The sequence below is a fragment of the Anopheles gambiae genome, chromosome 3 (assembly GCF_943734735.2).
Source record: "Anopheles gambiae chromosome 3, idAnoGambNW_F1_1, whole genome shotgun sequence".
Classification (NCBI taxonomy): Eukaryota; Metazoa; Arthropoda; class Insecta; order Diptera; family Culicidae; genus Anopheles; species Anopheles gambiae.
The window spans coordinates 35,899,884-35,925,979 of record NC_064602.1 but is presented as its reverse complement, the minus strand read 5'-3'; the positions used below and the strand labels follow the sequence as shown (position 1 = coordinate 35,925,979).

Here is a 26,096-nt window from a genome sequence, read left to right as displayed (position 1 = left end):
TTATATTCAGTCAGAATCATATCAAATAATTCATAAAGTGACTAAAACCGCCCCTTACTTGCAAAATTACACGAAAATTATTGATATTTTAGCTGGAAATCACGAGATTCGACTTACGCGGAAATTCGAGATACGCGGTATTTTGCGGCCGTTTTCGGTCCCCATTAACCGTGTATCTCGGGGACCGCCTGTATATATATTTTATCCTCGCCGGTTGCATGGAAGGGATTATAAAACAATTGGAAGGAAAAAAACAAATAGAAGAAGTGTTGTAAACCATTCAACGGTGCTGTGAATGCCGGGCGTTTCCGTGAGACAGCCGGTTGTTTGAGTGAAATAATTCAGAAACAAACAACATTCCGTCAAGCGGGGTGCGTTTCTATGGGCTATCCGAAGTGCCAGAGGGAAGCACCGGTGGAAAGGACCAACGGCACCACGTATCGTATCGGAATATCGGTGGTACTTCTGCTTTTGCATGCCCGGAATGGAACTGGCAAAGGAATTTATTTACTTTCCGTACCATGGTAACGAATTTCGAATGAAAAGTTTCACCGTGGTACGAACACCGTGGGGAACGACACACGGGCTCTAGTAGGTTGTAGCAGTTCAAACGGGTAAGGTCGATTCGGAGGTGAACTTTTGGGACCTCTGGGTGGGTAGTTTTTGTGTGTGTGTGTAGTGTGTTAAATTTTGTGTAATAGTTTCTTGATAAGGACGATTGGAGAAAAATCTTTGAATTAGTTTGATCTTTTCTATACAAAACAGAGCTGTAAGTGATGACGTACTTCGCTGCGCACAGATGAAATCACATAAAAGTTGCTGAAACTACACATTTAGTTTATATGTGATATTAATTCCTTTTTCTCCAAATTGTATTTCCCAGATGAACAAGAACGTGTACAGAAGAAAACTTTCGTGAACTGGATTAACTCATTTTTAAGCAAGGTAAGTGCGTTTTTCACCTTAAACAAGCTAAGTGTTATTGCATCAAACGGCAACGCCCTGACGATGAGAAGCCCCCATTAAAACTTACCCCTAAAACATGCCCCCAGAACGATTTACTGACAGTTACTTAGCTCTGCTTCATGGAAAAGCAACCATTACTAAAGGATTCGTTCCACCTAGTTACTGGCAAATAAGGGTATCGAAAGAGCCCCACAACCCATTCTGATACGCTATCGTGCGAAAAGCAGAAGGCTCACATGCCTAAAGTAGTGGAAAATTAGGTCATCCACCATGGATGTTTGGTTGCCAACACCGTCGGGCAATGCATTAAAGTTGTTAGCAGGGATAAAAGCTTGTTTGTTTCGGCCGTGTTAGTTACGGCGGTAGAGCCAGTGATAGTGGTTGTAGCTGTAATTTCTGGAAAAAGGTGTTACGGAATGAATTCTGATAGGGAATAGGGGTTCAAAGGCTTCCAGACACAGGGAAGAACCTAAAAAGGGTCTATTAGAACATGGTTTCGCTTTTCATATCACAGTGAAGGAATGTTTATTTTCACTCATTCCAGTAGATTTGTTCCGCCCTGTCGATCTCGACTAATTTGGTGCTTTTTAATTTCCTTTGGAAAGTTTCAGCAGTTTGTACTGCTTTTTTCTGATTGGCTTTTTCCATTCGGAGAGCACATGACGTAGCTGTGCTTCAAACTGTACAGTTTCTTTCGTTTGCCAACGATAGGCAAGTTTGTAGCCATGATTACGATGATCGTATAGGATAAAACCAAAGTCACATGATTGGAGAACACTTTCTATGACGGCAGTGCGGAGAGAGACCTCCGAAGGTACTACATCAGGAAAGCGGTGTTTCAAGTGTTGACAGATGGCTGTAATTGTTACTGGAAGACAAAATTTTTCAATAGTTTTGAAGAATGTCTTGGAAAGAGTAGAGTACTTACAAGCACGATTTGTTTCGTGGAGAATGTACAGAATTGCAGGAGATAACATTGTTAGAAGCTAATAATTTGGAGAGTGTTTACCATTTTTAAGTGAAAGAATGACAGTTTGGTTACAAAGCAATGGTTTCTTGGATACAGGAATGCAATTTTAAAGAAGAGTTTCCATCAAATGCGTGCAATCTACTGAACTAATCAATCGATATGAGTGATGCAATGTGCTTCGTGCGCAAAGGTTAAAGTTCTACGCCCTGAAATGGTATAATGCATTTTGCAACACCTTCTCTCCAGTTCAATCGATCAAAGTTTTATTGTTTTGTACGCCACGCGTCATCGTTGCACCTTTTTGTTTTTGCTCTTCCCATTTCCAGCGCATACCACCATTGAAGGTCGAAGACTTGATCCATGACCTTAAGGATGGCACCAAGCTGTTGGCCCTGCTGGAGGTGCTGTCCGGCGAGAAGCTACCGATGGAAAAGGGAAAAGTCTTGCGTCGGCCCCACTTTCTGAGCAACGTTAATACCGCTCTACAGTTCCTTACCAGCAAACGTATCAAGCTAGTCAACATCAACCCGTCCGATATTGTCGACGGACGTCCGGCTGTGGTTTTGGGCCTGATCTGGACCATCATTCTGTACTTCCAAATCGAGGAGAACAGTCGTATTCTGCATTATCTGAACGAAAATTTGAGCGGCTCGTTGAGTTCGTTGGGTAGTAGCAGTTCCGCGTCGAACATACCGAGCTTGAGCGCGAACAAGCAGGTAACGTACAGTGGTACGGCTACGGTCGCCACGAGCAGCAAGGAGATGATGAAACAGGGCCCCAAGAAGACACTCCTTACGTGGGTGAACAGTGCCTTGCCAAAGTAAGTGTTTGGAAATGTGTGTGTTTACTAGGAGGTGTTATAAATAATCTAATGTTTCTTTGCGTTTGCAGGACAACGGGCTTGGAGGTCCGTGACTTTGGACCGAGCTGGCGCGATGGCATTGCGTTCCTGACGCTGATCGATGCGATCAAAACGAACGTCATTAACATCGCCGAGATGAAGAAGTATAACAACCGGTACCGTCTTGATACGGCGTTCAATGTCGCGGAGTCGGAGCTGGGCATTGCGCGTCTTCTGGACGCCGAAGATGTCGATGTCAACAGCCCGGATGAGAAGAGTATCATGACATACGTCGCACAATTTCTACACAAATACCCGGACGTGAAGGTATGGTGTTGGTAGACATGTTGGATATTTCTCACATTAATCTGAATCTCTTCTTTGCAGAATATCAATTCAAAGAGTGACAGCGAACGCGAACTGCTGGAACTCCTTGATTGGCTTCGCCGAACGGTACGATACTACGATGGCATGCACGGCAAGTACCCCAACAACTACTCCATGTACGAGAGCGTCAATGGCGAAAAGCTCGAGAAGCAAAACATCTACAAGAAGGTGAAGAGCATCAATGCCGCCAAGATGACGCCGGAAGTGCAGGAGCTGAACAGTCTGTGGACCCAGCTGGAGCGTCACATGCAGCAGTGGCTCTGGTATCTAGACAGCAGCCTGCCGGATCAGTTCGGTGCGATTGGCCGTTGGTTAAGCAATGGAGAGAAGCTGCTAAACGATGACGACATCCCGAACAACATGAACGAAGAGACGGCTTCACTGATCAGCAAGAAGCTCGAGGCGCACAAGCAATTCTTCGCCTCGTACTACGAAGTGCGGGAAACATTTAACAACGTGAAACTTACTCCACTTGCGAAGAAGGTCCCGCTGGGACAGTTGCAAAACATGGAAAAGCGACTGCTTGATATCGAACCGTGCGCTAGACAGCGTCGCATTAAGCTGAAGTATCTGGAGCACAAGTGCTGTCTGATCGCTTTCCTGAATCTGCTCGAGAACAAGATCAACGGTGTGAAGTACAACAACGAGGAGACGGTGAAGCAATCGCTGGATCATCTGAAAAACTTCGTCACACGCAACCAGATTATGCAGGAGTTTGAGAAGGCGCTGATCGACATGCGGCAGGTGATCGAGGAGTACAAGATCGATGGTAACATCACGAAGAAGGAGATGTACAATATTGATGTGTTCCTACACGAGATCGAAGATCGCTGGAAGAACGTGTCGTCCCGGTTGATCTGCACGGAAACGATGCTCGAGGATGTGCTGTCGCATTGGCAGCGCTGGCGCACGCTGGTGCATGAGATCGAGACGTGGCTAAGGCAGGCGCACGATGCACTCCAAGGCACGGAAGACGAGCGGATCGAGTTCTTCCAGAACATTAGCGTGTACAAGGAGAAGTTTGATGCGCTGACGGATACGTTTAATATTCTGAAATCGACCTGCGACCAGGAGACGGCCATTGCGCTGGAGCGAAAGTATGCGCAGCTGGGCGGACATTGGGAGCAGGTGTTCCAGCACACCAAGCAGTATCTGCACGTCGGAGACATTCTGCAGCATCGTCAAAAGTTCAAGACTGATGCGGCGCAGCTGAACGAATGGATTCAGCGTACTGAGACGGCACTTGGACGGAACAACTTGCGCGATGCGGCTGAGATTCGGCGTTGCGAGACGGAAATCAAGCAAATTGCTTGCGAAATTGAAGCGATGGAGGAACTGTTCAAGTCGATCAGCCGTAGCTTCCAGGCATTGATCAAGGAGTACTCGCGCGATGAGGTCGACCGTATGATGATGATGATGAAGAAGCAAAAGGAAGCGTTGGTTCGGGTGCGTGCACAAATACCGATCAAGCTGCACCTGTTCCATCAGCTACTGACGCAGCAGGAAGCACTCGAAACGGGTCAGCGAGAAATCGCTCAATGGTTGGATGAGGCCGAGAATCTACTGATATCTTACTCCTTCACCAACGATCCGCAGCAGACGAAGAACAACCTTGCCAAGCATAAGGCTTTCTTCAACCGCACACTGTACTATAAATCGATGCTGGAGAGTAAGAACAACGTGTTCCAAAATTTACTCAAGCTTACCGATACGGACAGCAGCATCGATATGAGTGATGCCGCCACGAAAATGAAGCAACTAAACGATCGCTTCGCCTACGTCATCAACAACGCAAACGATTGGGAGTACAAGCTTCAGGAAAATCTACGCGTCTGGGAAAACTTCACTGAAAGCAAACAGAAGGTGGAGTCATTCCTCCGACAGGCGGAAGCCTTCCAGAAGTCAGCCATCCCGGTGGACAAGGAAGCGGACGCAGAGTCCCAGCTGGAGTTCTTCAACTCGGCCGACCAGACGAGCATCAACACGCTGGAGCGCCACACGGAGGATCTGCTAAAGTATCTGCCACCGGCCGAGCAGCAAATACTGATCGCCAAGGTGGAAGACATCCAGCGCCAGTGGAGTGAAGTGATCCAGCAGATCCCGCTCCATCTACTGAAGGTTGAGTTCCGGCTGAACGAGCTAACGTTCAACGGATGTGCGAACGACATCGAGAAGGAGCTGAACGCTGAAGAGCAGGCGTTCAACTGCAACGAAAACTTTGAAGCCATCTTGCAGCGTAATTTGGACTACTTCAAGAAGAACGATCTCCAGCGGGTCGAGCAGGTGCTGGGCAATATGGAGAAGATCAACTACATCTATCTGGAAAAGTCTGCCAACGATCAGGCTCTGGCTCCGCTTTATCAGCGGGCGAATGATAGTTGGATTGCGATCTGTAAACGAATTGACAGCGTGCGCAACATACTGCACAAGATTCCGGCCCAGTGGGACGCTTACCACGCCAAGTTCGACGAGATGAACGGATGGATGGATCGAGTGGACGAATCGCTGCGCCAGATCATGGTGGAGAAGCAGACGATGGAAGAGTTCGAGCAGGAAAAGGCGACCTTCCAGGTAAGTCGAGCGTGAGATTTCGGTTATTATCTGAGCTACTAAACTATACTAACTGTTAAATAATATCATTTTCCATGCTAACTGAAGCTAAAAACAATCATGGTAAACTGTCATAGATGTCACAAATTATCATGTTGCATTTTTGTGAAATTCATGTGTTAAATGTTCTAACTCCCATTTTCTTTATCCCTCAGAACATCTGCTTTGAGGCCGATGCAAAGCGTGAAGACATGAAATGGCTGGTGAAAACGTTGGACTTTTTGCTGAGCCACACCAACGAAGAGCAGGCCACGATCGAGCAGGAAAAGATCGAGAAGCTGATTGCTCGCTACAAAACGCTCATACCGACGATCGAAACCACCATGACCAAGACGGAGGTGTTTGCCAAGTGCTACACGTACCGCCGGGAGGCACAGGAGATATGCGACTTGCTCGATCGCATCAAGTCGCAGGCTCGCAGTGTACCGCCGCCAGAAAGCTACAAGCGCGTGAACGAGATGATCGAAGAGCAGCAGTACTCGATCAAGGAGCTGGACAATCAGCGAGCGCACATCATGAAGATGCTGCAGCGGGGCAAAGATCTGAGCAAAAACCCAAGCGCACCGCAGTTCATCGCGGGTGAGATTCGTCGCCTGGAGACAGGCTGGAACGATACGTACAACGAAGCAGCTGAGAAGGTACGCGCGTTAAAGGCGATCCAGAAAGTTTGGGGCGATTACAACGAGCAGAAGGGACAGATCGTTGGCCTGCTGAACACGGCTGAGATGGAACTGCGCTCGGTCACGCCGTTGCAGACGGACCCGAAAAGCGTCACGCAGGATCTGGAGATGAAGCGCCAGCTGGCATTGAACTTGAAGCAGGCGTCCTCCAAATCACTGCTGCAGCTGAACGATTTGTGCCGTGATTTGGGCATCTCACTTCCGCCGACGACGCGACAAGTGATCGAGAAGGAAGTGACCGATCTGGGCAAGCGGGTTGACAACACGGTCGACTACGTGGAGCAGCGTGTCGTCTACCTTGAAGACTACAGCGACAAGTGGAACGAGTACAAGCAGCGACTGGACAGTCTGAAGAGCTGGGCCAACAACGTGTACCCCAAGATGGTAGCTGCGATCAAGCAGCCACAAATCAGTGCCGAAGATCGAGTGCTGAAGGCGAAACAGCTCGAAGGTGTCTTGGGCGAGAAGATTCGTCAGCTGGACGTACTAAACGCAAGCGCTGCCGATCTCGCATCGAAGGAAGGCAACCTAAGCGAGATGAAGCGCCTAAAGGCGGAGGTCGTTCATCTGCAGGGCACCTTCACCGAGCTGCACCGTATGGTGGACAGCGAGAAGGCGCTGGTCGGCGAAGACTTTGAGACGTGGAAGAGTTATACCCGCGACATGGACAGCCTGAAGGAGTGGGTCGAGCGGGCCAAGCTTGCGCCGGAGCTGGAGCAAATTCGGCCTTCGACCCTGCCGGAAGCACGCGCCTACCAGGGCCGCTTGGAAACGTTTAACGAGCAGTGCGAGGGCAAGATGGACGAGCTGCAGAACGTGATCAAGAGCTCACAGAACATCCGGTACGGCGTGAAACCGTCGGAGGAAACGGATCGGTACTACATGATCGTTTCGAGCATCTACGAGAACGTGCAGCATTTGCTGAACAAAACCGGCAAGCTCGTGACGAACTGGGCCCTGCTGGATGGAGATCTGGAGAAGCTGAACCACTTCATTGAGCGGGCCGAGGTACGGATGGGTGAATTAGTCACTGTTCATGCTCCAGGCCTGCCCATCGATGTGCTGGAAACGAAAATCAAATCGTTGAAGCTGTTCAGCAACGAAATCTCCGAGCAGCAGGCGAAGCTGATCGCGCTCGTCCACATGTTCGATCAGATCAACCACAGCCTGTCGGAGGACGGTGTGAATGGGGTGCGCGACAAGCTGAAGTCGGCCAAGGATCGGCTAACCCGGCTGAGTGATGATGCGCGGGCTCAGATTAACTCCAACTACGAGTGCATTGTGGAGCAGCAGAGCTTTAACACCCAGATGACGGACTTTAGCAACTGGATGGATCAGATAAGGACAAGCATTAGCGAGCTGGAGAACACGGCGGTGGATGAGATCGAGCTGGCGGCACAAAACGTGCAGTATCTGGTTCAGCAGCACGCGGACAAGCGCAACACGTTCAACCACATCTACGCGCAGGTCAAGCAGCGGAGCCTGACGAACAATCCGATGGAGAACCAGCTGCTGAACGAAACGTACAGCTCGCTGGCTAGCAACTACCAGAACCTGGAATCGAGCCTGCTGCAGATGAGGGACTTTTTGCAGAAGTGGCTTGCGTTTTTGCAGTGGCACAATACGACGAAGGACCAGCTGGCGTATCTGCGGGAGAGTATGATCAAGTACGATGTGTCGAGCGAGGAGCAGCTGAACGATGCGAATCGGCGCATCCAGGAAGTGGGTACGGGATTAGAAAACTGGCGCCGTTTGTCCCTTGCAATGGAGCAGGAGCCGTGCATTTCGTTCCACGATAAAGCCCACAAGCCGGTCAGTGCGATTACGATGATTGCGGATCTGGATCATAAGCTTTCGAGCATTCGGTCGCAGGTGGATGGTAAGCTAAAGGAGGTCGAAAATACGAAAGATCGCGTCACTAAATTCCACCAGTCGCAGAAGGATCTGACGGATTCGCTCCGTGGAATTGAGGAGATGCTGAAGGGTATCGTACAAGCCGCTCGGTTGTCTACGCTCGACGATGGTATGGAGGATTTGTCCACTCTGAACGAGAAGATCAGTGAACTGTGCAGTGCCAAGGCACAGGTGCAGTACGAAGGCAACTTGTTGCTGAAGCAGGACGTCGTTGATACTGGAATTGCAGTACAGGAAGAGCTGAGCAAGCTCGACAAGAAGGTCACCGATTTGCAACAAGAGTCCGACGAAACACTTCGCGCCTTCTCTACCACAAGCGATTTGTATGCCGACTTCAACAAGTACAACATGAGCTTTGCCAACGAGCTGAAGCAGATTGAGGCGCTCAACAACGCTACGGTGCTGAACTTTGACAGCAAGCCCGCCCTTCAGCAGGCTCTGGATCAGCTGAAGAAAGCGTCCGAGACGATGACGAAAAAGGTGAAGCGAAGCCTCGATGTGGTAGCGGGCAAGGGAAATGAGTTGGCAAAAACCTTCCGTGCCTACAATCCGACCGATTGCGACAACATCCTGGACATCATTCGTCACAACAATGAGCAGTTCAAGGCGAATCTGGAACGCTTGATCGACAACTCGAGCGTGCTCGACCAGAAGGTGGCCCTGTACAAGCAGGCGGAAGAGCTGTACCAAGATCTGGACGAGTGGCTGCAGTCCAAGCGCGATCAGCTGTCACGCGTGCTCGAAAATCCCGGTGAGATCGAGAGCAAAATTGTGACCTACCGTTCTGAGCTCCCTGCCCAGCAAGCGTTCAAAGAAACGCTGGAAGGATTGTTACAGGAGTTTAAGAAAATGAATGGTGGCAGCCAGCCGAAAGATCTGCACAGCATGTCGATGCAACTGGACGATGGGTTTGCCGCGATCGAAGAAACAGTGGGTCGTTTGAACAACCGAATGTCCGAGTATACTGCTGACGAGCGTCGATTGAAACTTTCGATCAAGGGCATCATAGAGCGCATCTACAGCATACGGGAGGAGATCGTGGGCTGTGATGATATGACGCTGGACAGTGGCAAGCAGCTGGTACATCTCGCTGGATGTCGTGAGTTACGCCGCAAGTTGAACCGAGTCGGAGAGGAAATCACCGATCTGAAGAATGAGTTCGCCGCGATGGAAGCAAAGTACGATCAGGGCATCAAGGAGGCGTCTACCGTAGGAAAGGAGATCCAGAATCTCGACCAGCGTTTCGGGCTGGTGATGAACAGCTTGAACGAGGTGGAGACGAAGCTTACCAAGGGTGTGGAGAAGTCGTTCAAGGACAAGCTCGGTGCACTGACGCGAATGATTGGGGCGCAGAGTGAAAAGCTGAACTGGTGCGCACCGGAGCCGACGAGCGACAAGTACCAGCTGGAGGTGAAGCGTACCACGCTGAACGATGTACGCACCAGTACCGAGGACTGCGAACGTATTCTGGGTGAGGTCGAACGATCACTTACCGGTGCTGTAGTGGAGCTGTTCACACCGGCGAAGGTTAGCAACATGTCGGACGAAACGCAGGAAGTTAGCAAGCAGCTCGAATCGTTGAAGCGTGCCTTCCAGGAGACGGAGAAACAACTGACGGACAACATTGCCCTGTGGCTAAGCTACGAAGGTATCTCGGAAGAGGTCATCCACTTCCTGAAGGATCTGGAAACGCGCAATCGCATGGAAACGGTGCTGTTGATCGATTTGGCTAGTTTAGGCGAGAAATCAAAGGAAGTTGGCGAGGCACGTGCAACTCTAGAGGAGTTCAAAGTGAAGATGGATCAGCTGCAGTCGGTTGGCAATCAGCTGAATGAGGTCAATCCAGAATCACGAGCACTGGTGTTGGTGCATCATCTCCAGAACAAGTACCACACGTTCAGTAAGTACTTCGCTCAGCTGCTCGACCGACTGGAGGACGTACGGTTGAAAGATGTCCAGTTCCGGGAAGCGGTTGATAAGATTCGTCACTGGCTGCGCGAGATGCAGAACAAAAAGCATGCACAAAACCTGGGAGCGGAGGCACAAGTACAGGCCCTGTCTGATCGTGAGTACGAAGCTGCCAAGGCGCTGCGAGCTGAAATTCTGTCCAAGGATAGTGCGCTGAACGAAACATGCTCGTTGGGCGAAAATCTTTACGCCGAGGTTAGCGTTGAGTGTCGCGAGAGCATTCGTGATGAGATGAAGCGCCTGCGTGGTGACTACAACGCCCTACTTGAGGAGGTTAGTGGTGGCATTAAGCGCATCGAAGCCGATCTGATAAAGAAAAAGTCGATCGACGAAAGTCACAACCAGCTCAACAATTGGCTGGCGGAGCTGCGGGGCAAGATCACGTCTGGTTTGAGTGACCGATATGCCACGTTGCCAGAGAAGAAGAGCGCCCTGTATAGTGGCAAGAACATGCAGAAAGACATCACGGTGCACGAGACGAATCTGGACCAGATTCAGAAGAAGGTGATGGCCCTACCGGATCGAAGCTCGCTCGGACAGATTGAAGAAACGCGCCAGAACTATGGTGCGCTGCGGGAGGAGCTCGATCGTAAGGTGGCACTGCTTGAGCAAGCGATCAAGTCGCACGAGCAGTACAACGCTATGCTGGAGAAGTCGCGCGATTGGCTGCTGAAGCTACAGTCCCAGACGGAGGAGATGTTCAGTGACGGTGATCTTACCAAGGCCAAGTTGGAGGAATACCTCATTCTCGTTGACACGGTGCTGACGGAGGAGGAGCCGGCGCTGGATGATGTGAACGAGTGTTACAAGCAGTTTGCTGTTGTGATGGCACAGACGCACGAGAACGGTCATTCGGAGTTGCTGCGTGCGTTCGAAGATGGTAAACGCCAGTGGACGACGTTCTTCGACAAGTGCCGTGCGTTCAAGGCTCGTTCGGCTGAGTCACTGAAACAGCTGGACGCTTTCAACGCTCGACTGGAGGGAGCGCTGGTTTGGTTGGCGAGCAAGAAGGCCGAAATCAGAGATGCCACCGCACAGGGACCACTCGACGCGAAACAACAGTGCTTGGAGTCGTTGAAGAAACTGCGTGACGCCATCCAGAGCTACGGTGTGACGGTGAGCGGCATCCTGGAAGAAAGCCACCAGGTCAAATCAAAGTTTGATGTGAGCGGTAAGGTGGGCCAGCTGCAGAACGAGTATCGCATTGTCGCAGGACTGTGTGCGGAAGCGATTTCGAAAGCCGAGTCTACCCTGAACGATCAGAGCGATTTCAACCAGGCGTACGACGAGTTTGAGGCCCTGTTGCGTAAGAATCTCGAGGGACTGGAAGAGTTCCGGGTGCTGGTGGGTGATCTGAGCGTGCTGCAGGAGCGTCAGCTCCGGCTGAAGGAGATCGCCTACAAACGGCTCGATGATAGTAGCCCGTACGAAGATCTGATCAATCGGGGTGAGAAGCTGTACTCGTACACCAGTCCCGAGGGTCGTGAGCTGATTCGCCAGAAGCTGGGTGCTATCCGGGATCTTTGGGATCGATTCTCGGACGAGCTGAACACGGTAACTCAGCGGTTGGATCAATGTATTCTTCAGTTTGGAGAGTTTTCACTGCAGCAGGAGCAGCTATCCAAGTGGTTGAAGGACATTGAAAAGTCGATGGAAGTGAATGCCGAGCTGAAGGCTAACATCCAGGACAAGCGTACCCAGTACCAGAACCACAAGCTAATGCACCAGGAGATTTTATCCCAGGTCGGACTGGTCGAGTCAGTTTGTGCCAAGGCACAGCAGCTGCTTACTCTGACGAAGGATCAGCATCTGCAGAGCTGTGTCGTATCGATCAAGGACACGTATCAGGGCATCGTGCGCAAGTCGGGCGAACTGTTGGACAACCTGAACGCTTGCGTACAAGCACACCAGAGCTACGTGACTGCCGCCAGCAAGCTGCGCAGCTGGATCAACGAGGAGAAGGATAAGGTGTTTTGCTGCGAGGAAACGGGCGGCGAGAAGGGTGAGATCAACAAACGCATCGAAGCGCTCAGCAATCTGAAGCTTGGCAAGGCGAAGGGCGATGAACTGCTCAACGCCCTGGTACAGTGCTTTGAGGCGATGAAGGAAAGCACATCGGCGGCGGGTATTGGTACGGTCGAAAAGGAGATCGGCGAGTTGCGTAACGAGCTGGCTAGTTTGTATGGACAGATTGAGGAGTTGATCGGTAGCCAGCGCAAATCGCTGACCGGATGGAGTCAGTTCGATCAGGATCTGGACGCGCTTACGAAGTGGTGCCGCTCGATGGAAGGCATTTTCCGCGAGCAGCAGCTATACGATTCGCTCGAGCGCAAACAGCAGCAGCTGGAGGTGTTCCGCAAGAACCAGGAAGCTATCGGGGACAAGCAGAAGCAGATCGACGACTTCGTGACGATGGCACAGGCGCTCTTTACGAAGACGGGTGTGGAGAAGATTAAGTTCTACATCAACCAGCTGATCAATCGCTACCAGCTGCTGCAAGTTCTAAGCAAGGAGGTCGCGAACCGGGCTCAGAACATCGTCAACGATCATAAGAACTATCAAGAGCGGTACAACGAGAGCGTCGCTCGATTGGCCGAGGTTGAGAAGGATCTGGAAACGCTAGGACAGGAGAAGCTCGGCGCAGCCAACCAGTCGAAGCTGCAGCAGTTGGAGATTGAGAAGGAACGATTTGAGAACAATCTGACCAGCCTAGTGACGGCCAGCGAAAAGGTCTTGCCTGAAACGAATACCCAAGGTCGGGAGAAGATTCGCGAGGAGGTGCGTGAGCTGAAGGATCGCTGGGATCAGATCATTGCCGGGTTGAACAACCTGAAGAAGCAGCTGGACGTACGCTCGATCCAGTGGTCCTCATACCAGGACATACTACAGCAAGTGCTGAGCTGGTTGGACGCTACGGAACGCAAAATCGAGCCAAACGAATCCCAAAGCTGGAACTCCACGCAAGAGATCCGCTCGAAGCTGTTCAAGTACAAGGCGATACTGCAAGAGATCAGTGGCCATCGCCGCGTGATCGATTCGCTGAAGGAAAAGGCCGACTCGCTCGGTGCAGACGCCCAGAACGAAGACATCGCGGCAAAGGTGCAGTCGATTACAGAGCGGTATGAGCTGCTGAAGAAGTCGTGCAGTGATTTGATTCGTCGGTTGGAGCAATCGCTTGAGCTGTGCAATAAGTTCAACGAGCTGCAAAAATCGTTGCTAGACGAGCAGGACTATCTGTTCGGGGAGTTGAAGCAGCTGTCCGATGTGTCCGGTAACAAGCGAGCGGTGCAGGACAAGGTCCAGAAGATCGACGATCTGCAGCAGGCGAACGGCAAGATGGAAGAAAAGTTCAAGAACCTCGCTAAGCTGATTACGGACAATAATGATCTGATTTCGTACGGTGCCAAAACGGTCATGGAGCAGGATCTGCAAAAGATGAAGGCTGACTTTGAGAAGTTTATTGGTTCAATTGGGGACGCCCGAGTCGAGCTGCAGAAGCGTATGCAGCTGTGGGACGATTATCAGCGTGATCTGGATCAGATCGGTGCGTTCCTGGCCGAGGTGGAGGATACCATGCGCGGCTATACGCTGAAGAGCAGCTTGAACGAGAAGCAGGAGCAGCACGAGTACTATCAGACACTGCTAGGTCGATTGAAGCAGAATGCGCTCGAGTTTGATAAGCTGCTGGACAAGTCGTCAGAGTTGCTGCAGAGTAGTGGTGATACGAAGATATCGTTTAACATGCAGCAGCTGAAGGCACGCGCCCAGTCGGTGGAGGGTACGGTGAAGGAGCTGGCGAAGAAATGCGAGGCTGCTTACGGTGATCACAAGCAGTACCGGCAGCGGTACGACGAGTGTGACAAAGAGTTGGACGAAATTCGAGACGTGTTTGACGGGTGTCGTATGCAGCATGCGCAAAGCATTCAAAGCAGCAATCAACAGGCGGATCCACAGGCAGTTCTCGGCACGATACAGACGCTGCTAGCGAAGCATAATGTGGTGACGGTGCAGTGCAATGCAGTGTCGGATAGTGGTGAGCAACTGTACGCTACTACTGCGTCCAAGGGCCAGCAGATGATACGTAGCGAAATCCAGGAGTTGACGGCCAAGTGTGAACGGTTGTTTGATGAGGTTAATGATTATGCCCGTTCGTACGAGGGTCGGCTGGCGAAGCTGTCTGGCTTTATGGAGAAAGCTGATCAGCTGCAGGAGTGGCTGAACAGTGTTGAGGGACAGCTGGGTCGTGGTAGTCTCATACTGAAGCCAACGCTCGATGAGAAGTGTGCTCAGCAGCAGGCTTACGCGGAACTTCTGAACGATATCAAGAACCATCGACCAGAGTTGAACAATGTGCGCGATCTGGTGGACAATATGCAGGAACAGCACCCAACGATCGAACGTCGTATGGCGGAGCTGACCAGTAAGTACGAGGAATGTCTGGAGAAAGCTCAAACGTACGGTGATCAGTACGATCGCATCGTGCACAACCATCGCCAGTACTGCAAGGCCGTAATGGAAACGCAGGACTTTATCGACGCCAACCATAACACGGTAGAGCTGTGGGGTGAAACCGATCTCGACCAGGTATCCTTGATGACGAATTTGGATCGACTGACGGAGCTGAAGAAATCTATTACGGCAGAACAGAACCGGGTGGACCAGATACGCACACTGGGCGAGGCAACGATCCCAGACACGAGCGACGAGGGACAGGCTAACATCCGCTCACAGATTGACATTTCGCAGCAGGAATGGGAAGGTCTGCTTGCTGCCATTGACAGCACAATGGACGGAATTCGCGGCAAAATGGGCGAATGGAGCGATTACGAGAAGATCCGCACGGATTGTATGAACTGGATGCGCGACATCGATGCGAAGATTCATTCGGTTGATCTGAAGGCGACGCTGATCGACAAGAAGGCCACGCTGGACTATCTGAAGAGCTTGCAGGGTGAGGTAAAGGCGAAGGAGCTCGAGATTGACAACTTCACGGAGAAAGCCCAGCAGCTCTATCGGGGCTATCTGAGCAGCCGCAACTCACAGATATCTGAGCTGGCGGTCAAGTATCAGCAGACGGCAAGCCGCATCAAGGAGCTGGTCGGTCGCTGGCAGCAGTACGTTATCCAGCATCAAGAGCTGGAGACGCGCATCGGCGAGCATCGCGACTGGCTAAACGGTGTGCGGGAAAAGCTGAACTACTGTGCGGATCTGTCCAGCACGTCGGAGAAGGAGCTGCAAAGCAAACTGAAGCTGGTGCAGGATATGATCGTGAACAAGGAGGATGGATCTGGCCGACTGCAGACGATCGTGGATCTTGCCCAGCAGGTACTGGCCTGTACAACACCATCCGGACATGAGGCGGTTAACAAGGCGGTAGCTGCACTGCAAGAGGAGTGGTCTTCGCTTGCGTTGCGTATGATCGATATTCGAGCGAACCTTGACGAAGCCATCAACCAGTGGTCCGGCTTTTTGGATCAAGTTAACGATCTGAAGCGCAACATCGACTGGATGGAGAACGAGCTGAGCGGATTTGTTGAGTTCCAGGCCAGCATGGCCGATAAGCGGGCACAGCTGGAGCGCATTAAGAATACGGAGGAGAAGATCCGACTGGAAAAGATCGAAATCGAACCGTTGAAGCAGAAGACGTCCGAGATGGCCGCGTCTGGACAGCAATCACAAGCGGCAGCGACAGCGCAACAAATTCTCAGCAAGTTTGACTATCTGGCGGAGAAGATTAGCAAGATACTGACTGATCGGGAGGACCAGTACCGTGACCATCGGCTGTACAAGGAAGCGTACGACGATCTGTTCAATTGGATCAGCCGAGCCCGGGAGAAGCTGCCGTGCGTGAAGCAACAGTCTCTGAGCGATAAGCTGACGATGGACAGTGCGATCGCACCGCTCGATGCGCTGATGAACAAGAAGGCGCAGGGTGAGCTGCTGGTCGAGCATCTCGTACACACGGGCGAGGTCGTGATGGCTTCGACGTCCGAAAAGGGCAAGGAAGCGATCCGCAGCGACATCAACGGCTTGAAGGCAAACTTTGAGTCACTGTTCGGGGATATCGACAAGCAGAAGCGGGATCTCGAGAAGACGCTCAACTTGCTGCGCGAGTACAAGGAAGAGTACGAGCGACTTTCCGAGTGGCTGCAGCAGGTCGACATTTTGGTGAAGAACCACAAGCTTGCGATGTGTTCGAATTTGGCCGAAAAGGAAAAGCAAGTGCGCGAGATGCGTGAGCTGATCGGTAAGCTCGAGAAGGGCCAAGGAGAAATGGATAAGTTCAACGCATTTGCGGCACCGCTGCTGCAGTCCCATCTCGATACGTACATCGGCAATCAACTGCGCCATCTGAACTCTCGCTACCAGGTACAGGTAAATCTGGCCAAGGATGTGTTGAAGAAGGTTGAAACCAATCACGATCTGCACCGCGAGTACAAGGACAACCTGACGAAGGCGAACGGGTGGATCGAGAATGCGAAGGAAATCGTTCGCTACTCGACCGAGAATGTGGACAGCGTGAGCAAGGACAACTTGGAGAAACGATTGGCGAAGATTGTGGAGCTGATACAGCAGCGTGAGCAGGGCCAGAACTTAGTCAATGCCACCGTCAACACGGGCGAAAAGGTTGTAAAGAGCACGAAATCCGACGGTAAGGAGGTGATCAATGGTGAGATCAAGGACATTCAAACGAACTGGGACCGGCTGGTAAAGCGCATGTCCACGGCGAAGGTGCAGCTTGAGACGAACCTCCTCCAGTGGGCCGACTACAGCTCGAGCTACAACCATCTGCAGCAATGGATTCAGGATCGCGAAAGCAAACTGCAGCAGGTGTGCGAGCAGAAGGTCGTTCGCTTCCGACTGGGTGGAACTTCGAGCAGTCTGAGCAGTGGTTTGAACGAACGAAGGGCGAATCTGCGCCAGGCGAACGATATCGTGCAGGACATCGTAAGCTTTGAGCCGATGATACAGTCCGTCGCTAGCAAAGCTTCGGATCTGCGTCAAACGTCACCGGCTTCGGAGATTTCCAACAAGTACGAAACTCTGAGCAAGCAAGCGAAGGAGATGTTCGAGAAGCAGAAGGAAACGGTGGAACTGCATCAGGCGTTCATCGACGCTAGCAATGAATTTGCGGCCTGGATCCGCAACGCCAAGGAGTGTCTGAACAAGTGTTCGGATTCACGCGGCGACAAGGAGACGCTCGTTTCGAAGATGACCCAACTGAAGATACTGGACAACGATGTGCCGGTCGGGCAGAAGAAGCTCGAAAAAGCGCTCGAACAGGCAGAAGTTGCCTGCCGCAACGTGGAAGGCGAAGAGGTGGAAGCGATCGAGAAGGAGGTAGCGATTTTGCAGGAGGAGTTCGACAACTACTGCATAGCGCTGAAGAAGATAAGCGGTGCGCTGGAGAACGGTATCGTGCGCTGGACGGAGTATGACGATCAGTATGGTGTTGCGCTGAAGTGGTTAGACAGCATCGAGCAAGAGGTGCAGACGTACAACAAGATGCAGGCCAATCTGCAGGAGAAGAAGCGCGTGCTGGAGGAGTTCCAGGACAAGCTACAGACGCTATTCGACTGGCAGCGCGAGCTGGATAGTTTGAATATGCGTGCTCAGGTGTTGTTGGAGATCTGTGCCGATACGCGTATCAGTAACGGTGTTACGCAGCTCACGACCAAGTACAATGTGTTGTTGTCGATTGCGAAGGAGATTATGCGTCGGCTCGAACTGCACTACCAGGAGCATCAGCAGCACAACACGCTGTACGGTGAGTGTCAGGATTGGTTGGATAGGATGCGCGAGAAGCTGAACGAATGCGAATCCGTACCGCACACGGTTGCGGAAACGCAATCCAAGCTTAACATTGTTAAGGGCATTAGGCAGTCGTTGGAGCAGGGCCAGAATAAGCTGCGCTATCTGATTGAGCTGAAGGAGAAGATTGTTCTCAGCACGGAAACGAGCGGAGCATCGAAGATCGAAGAAGACACAGAAAACCTCAAGACGGAGTACGAATCGCTGATGGTGGACATTACCGAGACGCGCCAACGACTCACTAATCATCTGGCACAACTCGAGGACATCGGCAAGCTGTCCCGGATGGTTGCCGAATGGGTTGAGGAGGTGCAGGGCAAGCTGGACGCTGGCGAGACGATGCAGAACGAACTTGCCGATAAGCGTGTGCTGCTGGAGAAGTACCGTGCCATTCAGCGAGAAACGGGCAACTACAATGAGCTGGTCGAGAAGATCAAGTCCAAAATGACCGACAACGCCAACATTGACGTGGAAGAGTTCAACAAGATCCTTACCGACTACGAAGCGATCGTGGCAAAGGTGGTAGCTGAAATCGAGCGACTCGAGAACCAGGTCAACAATCACGAGCGCTTCAAGCAGGCGCTGGGAGAGCTGTACGAATGGATGAAGACCACGCGTCAGACGATTCAACAGTCGTCCGACTTCCACGGTGACAAGGAGCACATTGTTGGAAGGATCGAGAAGCTGAAGGGCATCGAGCTTTCGTTTGCTGATGGAAAAGTACTGCTGGATAATACGGCCGACATGGGCAACTCGCTGGCCGCGATCAGTGGCCAGGAGGGGCAAGCTACGATCAAGCAGGAACTGCTGCAAGCTCGGGCCGATTGGGAAGAGCTTGAGGAGCTGGCACGAAGCTCCCGCCAAACGCTGGAAGATTGTCTAGCGTCGTGGGACAGCTTCTTGGACAAGTCGGAAACGTTGGGCGCATTCCTGGAGGAGTACAACGTGAAGGTGAACGGATACGGTGCGAGCGAAGGAACGGCCGATCAGGCCGCAGTACTGAGCGAGCTCAAGGTAAGCAGGAGTTTGCTTGTTTGATGCCATTCAAATCTCGTTGTTAATCTTTACACTTTTTCTAACTTGTAAAAATTCGATCAAATCTTGTACCTGGTAATTAATCTCAATAACCTATCACCCTGCCGAGTTTGATTGAGAAGCTGAACATTCTTGGTTTATTCATGTTATCTTATTTCTTCTCTTCTTCCATGAACCACCTGCACGTTGACCATCATCAACCGACGATTGATATATTCTGTGTGTTGTGTTCCTCAATGTGTCTGAAACGACTCATCCTACCGTGATTGCATGATTTTGCCGAAATCGAACCCATCCATCCCCTTGTTCCGGTGCACAGCGCATTCAGGATTTGATTCTGACGAAAAAGAGTACCGTCGAAGAGTTGAACGACGTGTGCGAGGCACTGATGGAGAAGAGTGCCTGCTCGACCGTTCGCGATCGTACCGTCGATCTGCAGAAGAGCTACTCGACATTGCTTGGAAAAGTGCAAGGTAATGGCCCTGTGTCCTTTAGTACAATTCAGGGGATATATGTGCCTTCTATGATAGTTTTGATTTTGTATCTGTGTGATATTGAAGATGTTGATCAAAGATTTACAAATTCATTGGTTATATTTCCCCTTTTGCCAGGATTCATCACCAAACTAGAGAAAAACCTCGTCAGCCATACCGAGTTCCTGTACTACAAGGAAGAGATCAACAAGTGGCTAAACGATGCCAACGCTACGATCAAGAACTGTAGCGATGTGGCAGCGGATGATGTGCTTGTGATCAGACAGAAGGTGGTACAGTTACAGTCACTATCCAACTCGATCCCGCAAGGGCAGAAACTATTTGAGATGTTGCAAGATTCCTTCACCAAATCTTCCTACCTCTATCCGGAAGACAAACAGACAACCATGTTCCAGGACATTTCGGACATTCGCGATTCGCTCGATACGGTCATCATCGGTATCAGCTCGTCGCTGAACAACTTGAACGCGCAGGCAAGCCGTTTGGAGTCGTACGAAGAGCTAAAGCGACGCATTAACGAATGGCTCGCCACGACCGAGGGTGTGTTCGAGGCACTGCCTGAAACGCACGGCGAGATGACGGAGGTGAAGACACTGCTCGAGCGCCTGAAGCACATCCAGACGGAGATCTCGTTTAAACAGTCGGATCTGGAAAATCTTCAACAGGAAGCGGCGAACCTCTTTGACGTTAACAAATGCTCGGCCGAGATGGAACGTGTCGCAAGTCTGCAGGCTCGTTGCTCCAAGCTTAGTGAAAAGTGTTCCTATCAAATTCGTAACCTAGAGACGGAGCTGGACGATCAGATGGCGTACTATCAGAATCTGCAGGAGATAGAGAAGTGGCTGCTGCAGATATCCTTCCAGCTGATGGCCCACAACTCGCTGTATATTTACAATCGCGAGCAAACGCTGGAGCAGATTGCGCAGCACGAGAAGCTGCTGGACGAGATTCAGCGTTATCAGGTCAATATCGATGATTTCAATGCGAAGGGTCAGTCTCAGATCGAGCGGTACATTCTGAAGGCGCCAGCCATCAAGAGTCGCATCGAAACGCAAATGAAGAACATTCGCGACAGCTACAACTCGCTGCTGAACACGTCGGTGCAGATTAAGAACCGACTGCACGACTCGCTCAACAAGTTCCAGGAGTACGAGGATACGCTGGACGACATCAATCGACAGCTGGACGAAACGGAACCGCTGGTGGCGGAGGAACGTTTGCTGGAGGTTGTGGACTATGCCGTTGGACAGTCACAGCTCGAGAAGGCGCAAGGCATACACAATAAGCTGCAGGTGGAGAAGAGCCGTCTGATGTTTGCTGTGCAGGCGTGCGAAGCCGCTACCGCTAGCATTAGCCGTCCGAGCTCACCGATGGACAACGTTTCGCAGATGATCCCCGAGAAAGAATTGATGGTGCGGGCACGTCTGGAAGATCTAATTGATGATGTGCAGCAGTGGATTGCCGAATTGATTACCTCGATCAATGATTGCGAACGGCAGCACAAGCAGAAGGTTGAGCTGGAGAACTGGATCCAGAAGCAGAAGGCGATTGTCGCCGACTGGGGTTCGAAACCGTGCAAGTTTAGACCGGAAGCGGCCGAGCAGGAGCTGCGTGCGATGAGCGAACTGTCACGCACGATCACGGTCAAGCGTGATGATCTCCAGGGTGAAACCGAGCAGGACTATCGGTTGCGCGAGGAGCTCGAGAAGTTGCAGGGCAGTCTGAAGAAGGTGATCGATCGCAAGAAGGACGATCAGCTGGCGATAGAGAAATATCGTAAGAACTACGAGGACGTGCAGGGCTGGTTGGATGCGATCACGAACCAGATTGATAATGTAGAAAAGGGTGGTGGTCTTAGCTGCAAGCAGAAGCTCGAAAAGATCTCCAACATTAAACGCATTCTGGAGAACGACTGTGAGATGATAGCGAACTTCAAGCGCAATGGTGATCACATCGTGGAGCTGGTGAGCAATCTCGATGCACAGCAGGTAACTGAGCAGTTGAAATCGATCGATCGGCGCTATAACGACATCACAAAGCGTTTGAACCGTCGGTTGGATGTGATTGATTCGACGAGCAAAATGTTTGGCAAGCTGCGGAGTGACATTGGTGAACTATCGCAGTGGGTAGTGGACAAGAATGGGTCGCTGGATGTGCCATATCAACTTGGATCGGATACGAAGTCGGCGGAGAATCAGCAGCAAGCGTTCAGATCACTGTTGAAGGAAATTGAAGGCAAGCAGTCGTACGTTGATACACTTGGCAAGCGTTTCTCGAGCATTCAGTCCGATCTGGAGCCGAATGAAAAGCAACAGCTGGAGACGGAACTGCAGACGCTGACCAAAAACGTTGGATTGCTCAGTGAGCGAGTGCGTGCCGAGCTAGACAAGATCGTCGAGGACATCCTGTGCCGTAAGAACATGCACAACAACCTGGATGTTACGCGGGCCTGGATCAAAACGAAGCAGAACGATGTAAACAAGATATCCGACCAAATACCGCTGCTGTCGAGCAACGTGAACTCGGAGATCAAGCTGTGCCAGCGCCACGCGCAGACGATACGGGAGTTTGAAGAGAACGCCTTCAAAGACGTATCGAAACAGGTACGCGAAATTATGAAGGATTGCAGCGAGGAAGGCAAGGCAAAGCTGGCCCAGGAGTTCGGCGACATCGAGTCCAAACTGAAAGAGCTGGTGGAGAGCTGCGCTCGGAAGATCGAGTTCATGGAGCGCGAGCACGGCAAGCGGCGTGAGTTCGAGGGCCGTAAGGATCGTGTCTGGAACTGGCTGAACGAGGCGGAATCGATCGTGTCGGCGGACATTCGCACCACGAGCTACGAGATACTGAAGGATCAGAAGCAAAAGTTCGACAAACTGTGCGGTGAGTGTGAAGTGATGAAGGGTGTCGTGAAGGAGGCGGAAGAGTACAAGAGCGCCATCTTGCCGACGCTGAACGAGCTGGACAAGACGAACATCAACAACCAGGTGAAAGTGATGCGCGAAAAGTGGAACGCAATCAGCAACGTGCTGAAGGTGAAGTGTAAGAAGCTGGAAGATCATCTGGTAGAGTACGAGGACGCGCTGGCGAAGATACAAAGCTGTGCCGCGTTCCTGGTGCAGGTGCAGGGTCGACTGAAGGAAATGAACCGACCGGTGACGAGCAGGATTGAAAACATTCAAGACTTCCTGCTGGCGTACGAGCAGATACTGGGAAGTTTGAAGGACAAGCGGCTAGAGATGAGCACGATCTTGTTGACCAATCTGCCCCAGCTGCGGGAAAATTCTGCCAAGCTGGAGGAGATGATCATGGGCATTGAGGAGCAGCTGCGACGGCTGAAGGCGATGCTGCTGCTGAAGGAACAGTTTATCGGAGCGATCAACGACATTGTGAAGTTGATTGCGAAGATCAACACGGACTTTAACACGGTGGACAACTTTAGCCCGACGGTGGACGAGCGGCTGATGCGGTACAGTGAAATTCTGCAGAGTATTGAGGAGTGCGAGGGTCTACTGGTGGCCGCGACGGATAAGGGTCACCAGATCGCTAGCGACGGTACCGATCTGGACAGGCACAACATCATGGATCAGATTCATTCGCTGCAGCAGCAGCTCGGTTCGATCAAACGATCGATCGAGCTGGAGCAGGACAAGTACCAGAAGCAGCGCGCCTACCACAAGACTCTGTCGAACGATCTGTTCGCATTGGTGGATTGGTTCAAGGACAATGATGAGCATATCCGGTCACGTCCACTGTTTGGTTTGGATTTGAAGATGGCCGACCAGCAGCACAGTGCGCACATTGCGTTGGCTGGCAAAGCGAACATCAATCTGAAGATGATTGAAGATTTGCTTGGGAAGTTGGCGCACAGCGACAGCAAACTGCCCGACGATCTGCAGGATATGGTAGATCGTGCGAGAGCGCTGCAGGAAACTATTCCGGCAGAGTTGACAGCTCGTGAAGCCTATCTCACCCAGAACCGTCAGTACCGGCTGGAGCTCCGTGACAGTATGGAGCGTGTTAAGAAGTGGCTGACGGCGGCCGAGGAACGATTCGAGCACACGAAAACGTTCAGCTTCGATCAGGAGAAGATTACGGTAGCGTTGAAGGAGCTGGAAGATTTCCTGCACGGCGAAGCGGAAATTCGTACGCTTCTGTACGGTGCCATCCAGGAGCAGGCCGATCGGTTGTGGAATTCGTTGAGTGAGCTGGACCAAAACCAGTGCCTTGGTGAGTTGCAGCAGTTGAAGAATCGGTTGAGTGAAGTGTCGCATCGTGCCGCGGTGCAGCAGACCGAGCTGCTGTCGAACAGTGACCTAGTGAAATCGTACAAGAAGCATTCGAGTGCAGTGAACAGTGTGCTTGCCAAGAGCAAGTTGGACGATACGATCCTGACCATCCCGACGCTGCCGGCCCGTATTGATCACATCAACGTGTTGCTCAACATGCTGCAGGTGAGTGAAGTAGTACTGAGTGATTTATTTACAAAGATTTGATTTCCAGAAATATTCCAAGTACATCCTAAATAACCAAACCAGGATTATTTTTCTAAATTGTGAGTTACTTTTCGAACGTCACATTAACGTCGTCGAGATCGACTCGTGCTGCGATTTCTTGCCGTCGAGCGTGATCGTGAACGTGACGAGGATCGTCGCTTTGATGGGGGACGCGCTCTGCTCGTACTAGTAGACGCACGGCGTGTACGGCGCGCCCCTGATCTTGACCGTGACCGAGATCGAGAGTTGCGCCGTTTTCTGGAACGTGCCGCAGCTTCGCGTTCTTCCCGTTCGCGCTGTTCACGCATTCTGCGGTAGATAGCGATGGCACGTATTTGAGCGGGACTGCGCCGTTGCGTCATGCCCGGTCCCATACAGTCCATTGGGTGGTTCGATGAGGTAGGCACATCCTGGTTAGCGGGATCGAGAGCTGCGGCAAGTGTTTGCGGCATGTTTCGGACAATTTCTTGCAGTTCCAGTTGGAATGATTGCGTTTCTGGCAAGAACCACTTGTTCGCTAGTGTGTATGTTTTGTTTCTTGCATTCCGCCGGATAAGGCCCATTCTTAAGGCCTCTTCGAGTGCTTCTTCGGTGGGGGACTTGAGATCGCCCTCCGGTATCTCTGAGCTGGTACTGAACTGTGGCAGCTTTTCACATATGCTAATGACATCCTCTGGGAGACAAGGATGTATTAAATTTGTATATTTTTCTACAAAAACAAAGTGAATATACTTACGAGGGGTCCCAGAGTTGTGCAAAATACTCAAAATATACGGCATCATTTTTTAAAACCGTTTGCGTTACTGCTGATAGGTGAATAGAAGCCTACTTTGCTGGTAGGAAGCTTGAAATACAAGCATGGGAATATACCTCTGCATGCTTTGATTAGAAAATATGAGTGGTTTCCTGATACATCTCGGTGCGAAGTTCACATTCTCAAGAACTGACTCAAGAATTTCTACTTAGCTAATCGATAATAACAGCTTATAAATATGCTTATCATAAAGATGAAAAACCATCCAACCAAAACAGTAAAGTTGTTGCTTGTGGGTGACACACGATCCGGATGGGGATTGAACCCGCCCGGCCTTGTAACAGCGATTCCAACCTTCTCGATGCATCTACTAGATCACCGGACGGCCCCGAGATGAAGAAGTATGTTAAGAATTACAAAAAGAAATCCACAACTGTGATAATATCGTGAAAATTATGAAAGAACAGCGAAGAACTTGAGGAGGGAATTTACGATATTATGCTAATTATAAACAACAATAGTAGTTAGGGATAGGTAGAAGAATCAAACGGTCTAAGTGATCTTAATCGATCTAATTGATTTAAAATGTCCATTTGCAACGTAGTAATTCATTAGATTGACTGATTTTAATAGCTTTGTTTGCGTCGAAGTGAGTTGTTTGTGCATATACTTCCAGTTAGGCATAACAACTCCGGAAGAAGAAATAGCGTGGGCCCTTGGGAGAATTGTTGACAAACTGGTAACGCTCTTCGCTTAACCGAATTGAAGAATCTTCCTCCAAACGGCTGCACAAAACAGGTTTTTTACTTTTGCCACAAGGGAATTTGAATAAAAAACGGCTTCACCACACGCTGGTGACAGTGAAAGAAGAAGCACAGTCAACGCTGTGTTGATAAAGGTATTTAAAAACAAAAGCGTTTCTCTCCACGAAGGAATTGTCTCACTGGTTTGATGATAGTGTGTTATCAAGATAATTTAAGATGACGACACCGATCGTAAACCAGAATGAATCAGATTTTTACCTTAGATAACACCCCTTGATAAAGTGTGGTTGAATGTCTTTTAACTTTTTTTTAAAGGAATGCTATCGGACCGGCTTTTCATGATAACGCAGATCAAATATTGTTATCTGACTTACTGACTTACATTCTACATACAAACACAGGGCTTAA

The 26,096-nt window shown here is 50.9% G+C and overlaps 2 protein-coding genes across 8 annotated transcripts in view; one reads left to right on the top strand and one right to left on the bottom strand.

The window, feature by feature from the left end:
- LOC1271352 (muscle-specific protein 300 kDa) overlaps window positions 1-26,096 on the top strand; it is an 85,138-nt gene that overhangs the window by 18,324 nt on the left and 40,718 nt on the right. For 6 of the 7 annotated variants that reach the window (XM_061656731.1, XM_061656728.1, XM_061656729.1 and 3 more), the window contains 8 exons: window positions 884-945; window positions 2,263-2,756; window positions 2,828-3,104; window positions 3,165-5,735; window positions 5,823-5,837; window positions 5,930-19,162; window positions 19,503-19,656; window positions 19,795-24,128. In XM_061656731.1, the coding sequence (XP_061512715.1) occupies window positions 884-945; window positions 2,263-2,756; window positions 2,828-3,104; window positions 3,165-5,735; window positions 5,823-5,837; window positions 5,930-19,162; window positions 19,503-19,656; window positions 19,795-24,128 (21,140 nt within the window). The remainder of the gene's footprint in view (window positions 1-883; window positions 946-2,262; window positions 2,757-2,827; window positions 3,105-3,164; window positions 5,736-5,822; window positions 5,838-5,929; window positions 19,163-19,502; window positions 19,657-19,794; window positions 24,129-26,096) is intronic. The other variant, XM_061656727.1, reaches the window with a different exon arrangement.
- Window positions 24,130-25,024, bottom strand: LOC133393196 (serine/arginine repetitive matrix protein 2-like). Its single transcript, XM_061656770.1, has 2 exons — window positions 24,907-25,024; window positions 24,130-24,843 (listed from the first exon to the last, which is right to left on the bottom strand). Exons 1-2 carry the CDS (start codon window positions 24,950-24,952, stop codon window positions 24,254-24,256), a joined length of 636 nt encoding a protein of 211 aa, XP_061512754.1. The 5' UTR covers window positions 24,953-25,024; the 3' UTR covers window positions 24,130-24,253.

Excerpts from the sequence above, each read along its gene's own strand:
- LOC133393196 (XM_061656770.1), bottom strand. The coding sequence starts at position 24,952 with ATGATGCCGTATATTTTGAGTATTTTGCACAACTCTGGGACCCCTC. Across the intron at positions 24,844-24,906 it reads GCACAACTCTGGGACCCCTC|AGGATGTCATTAGCATATGT; the intron begins GTAAGTATATTC and ends CTTGTCTCCCAG.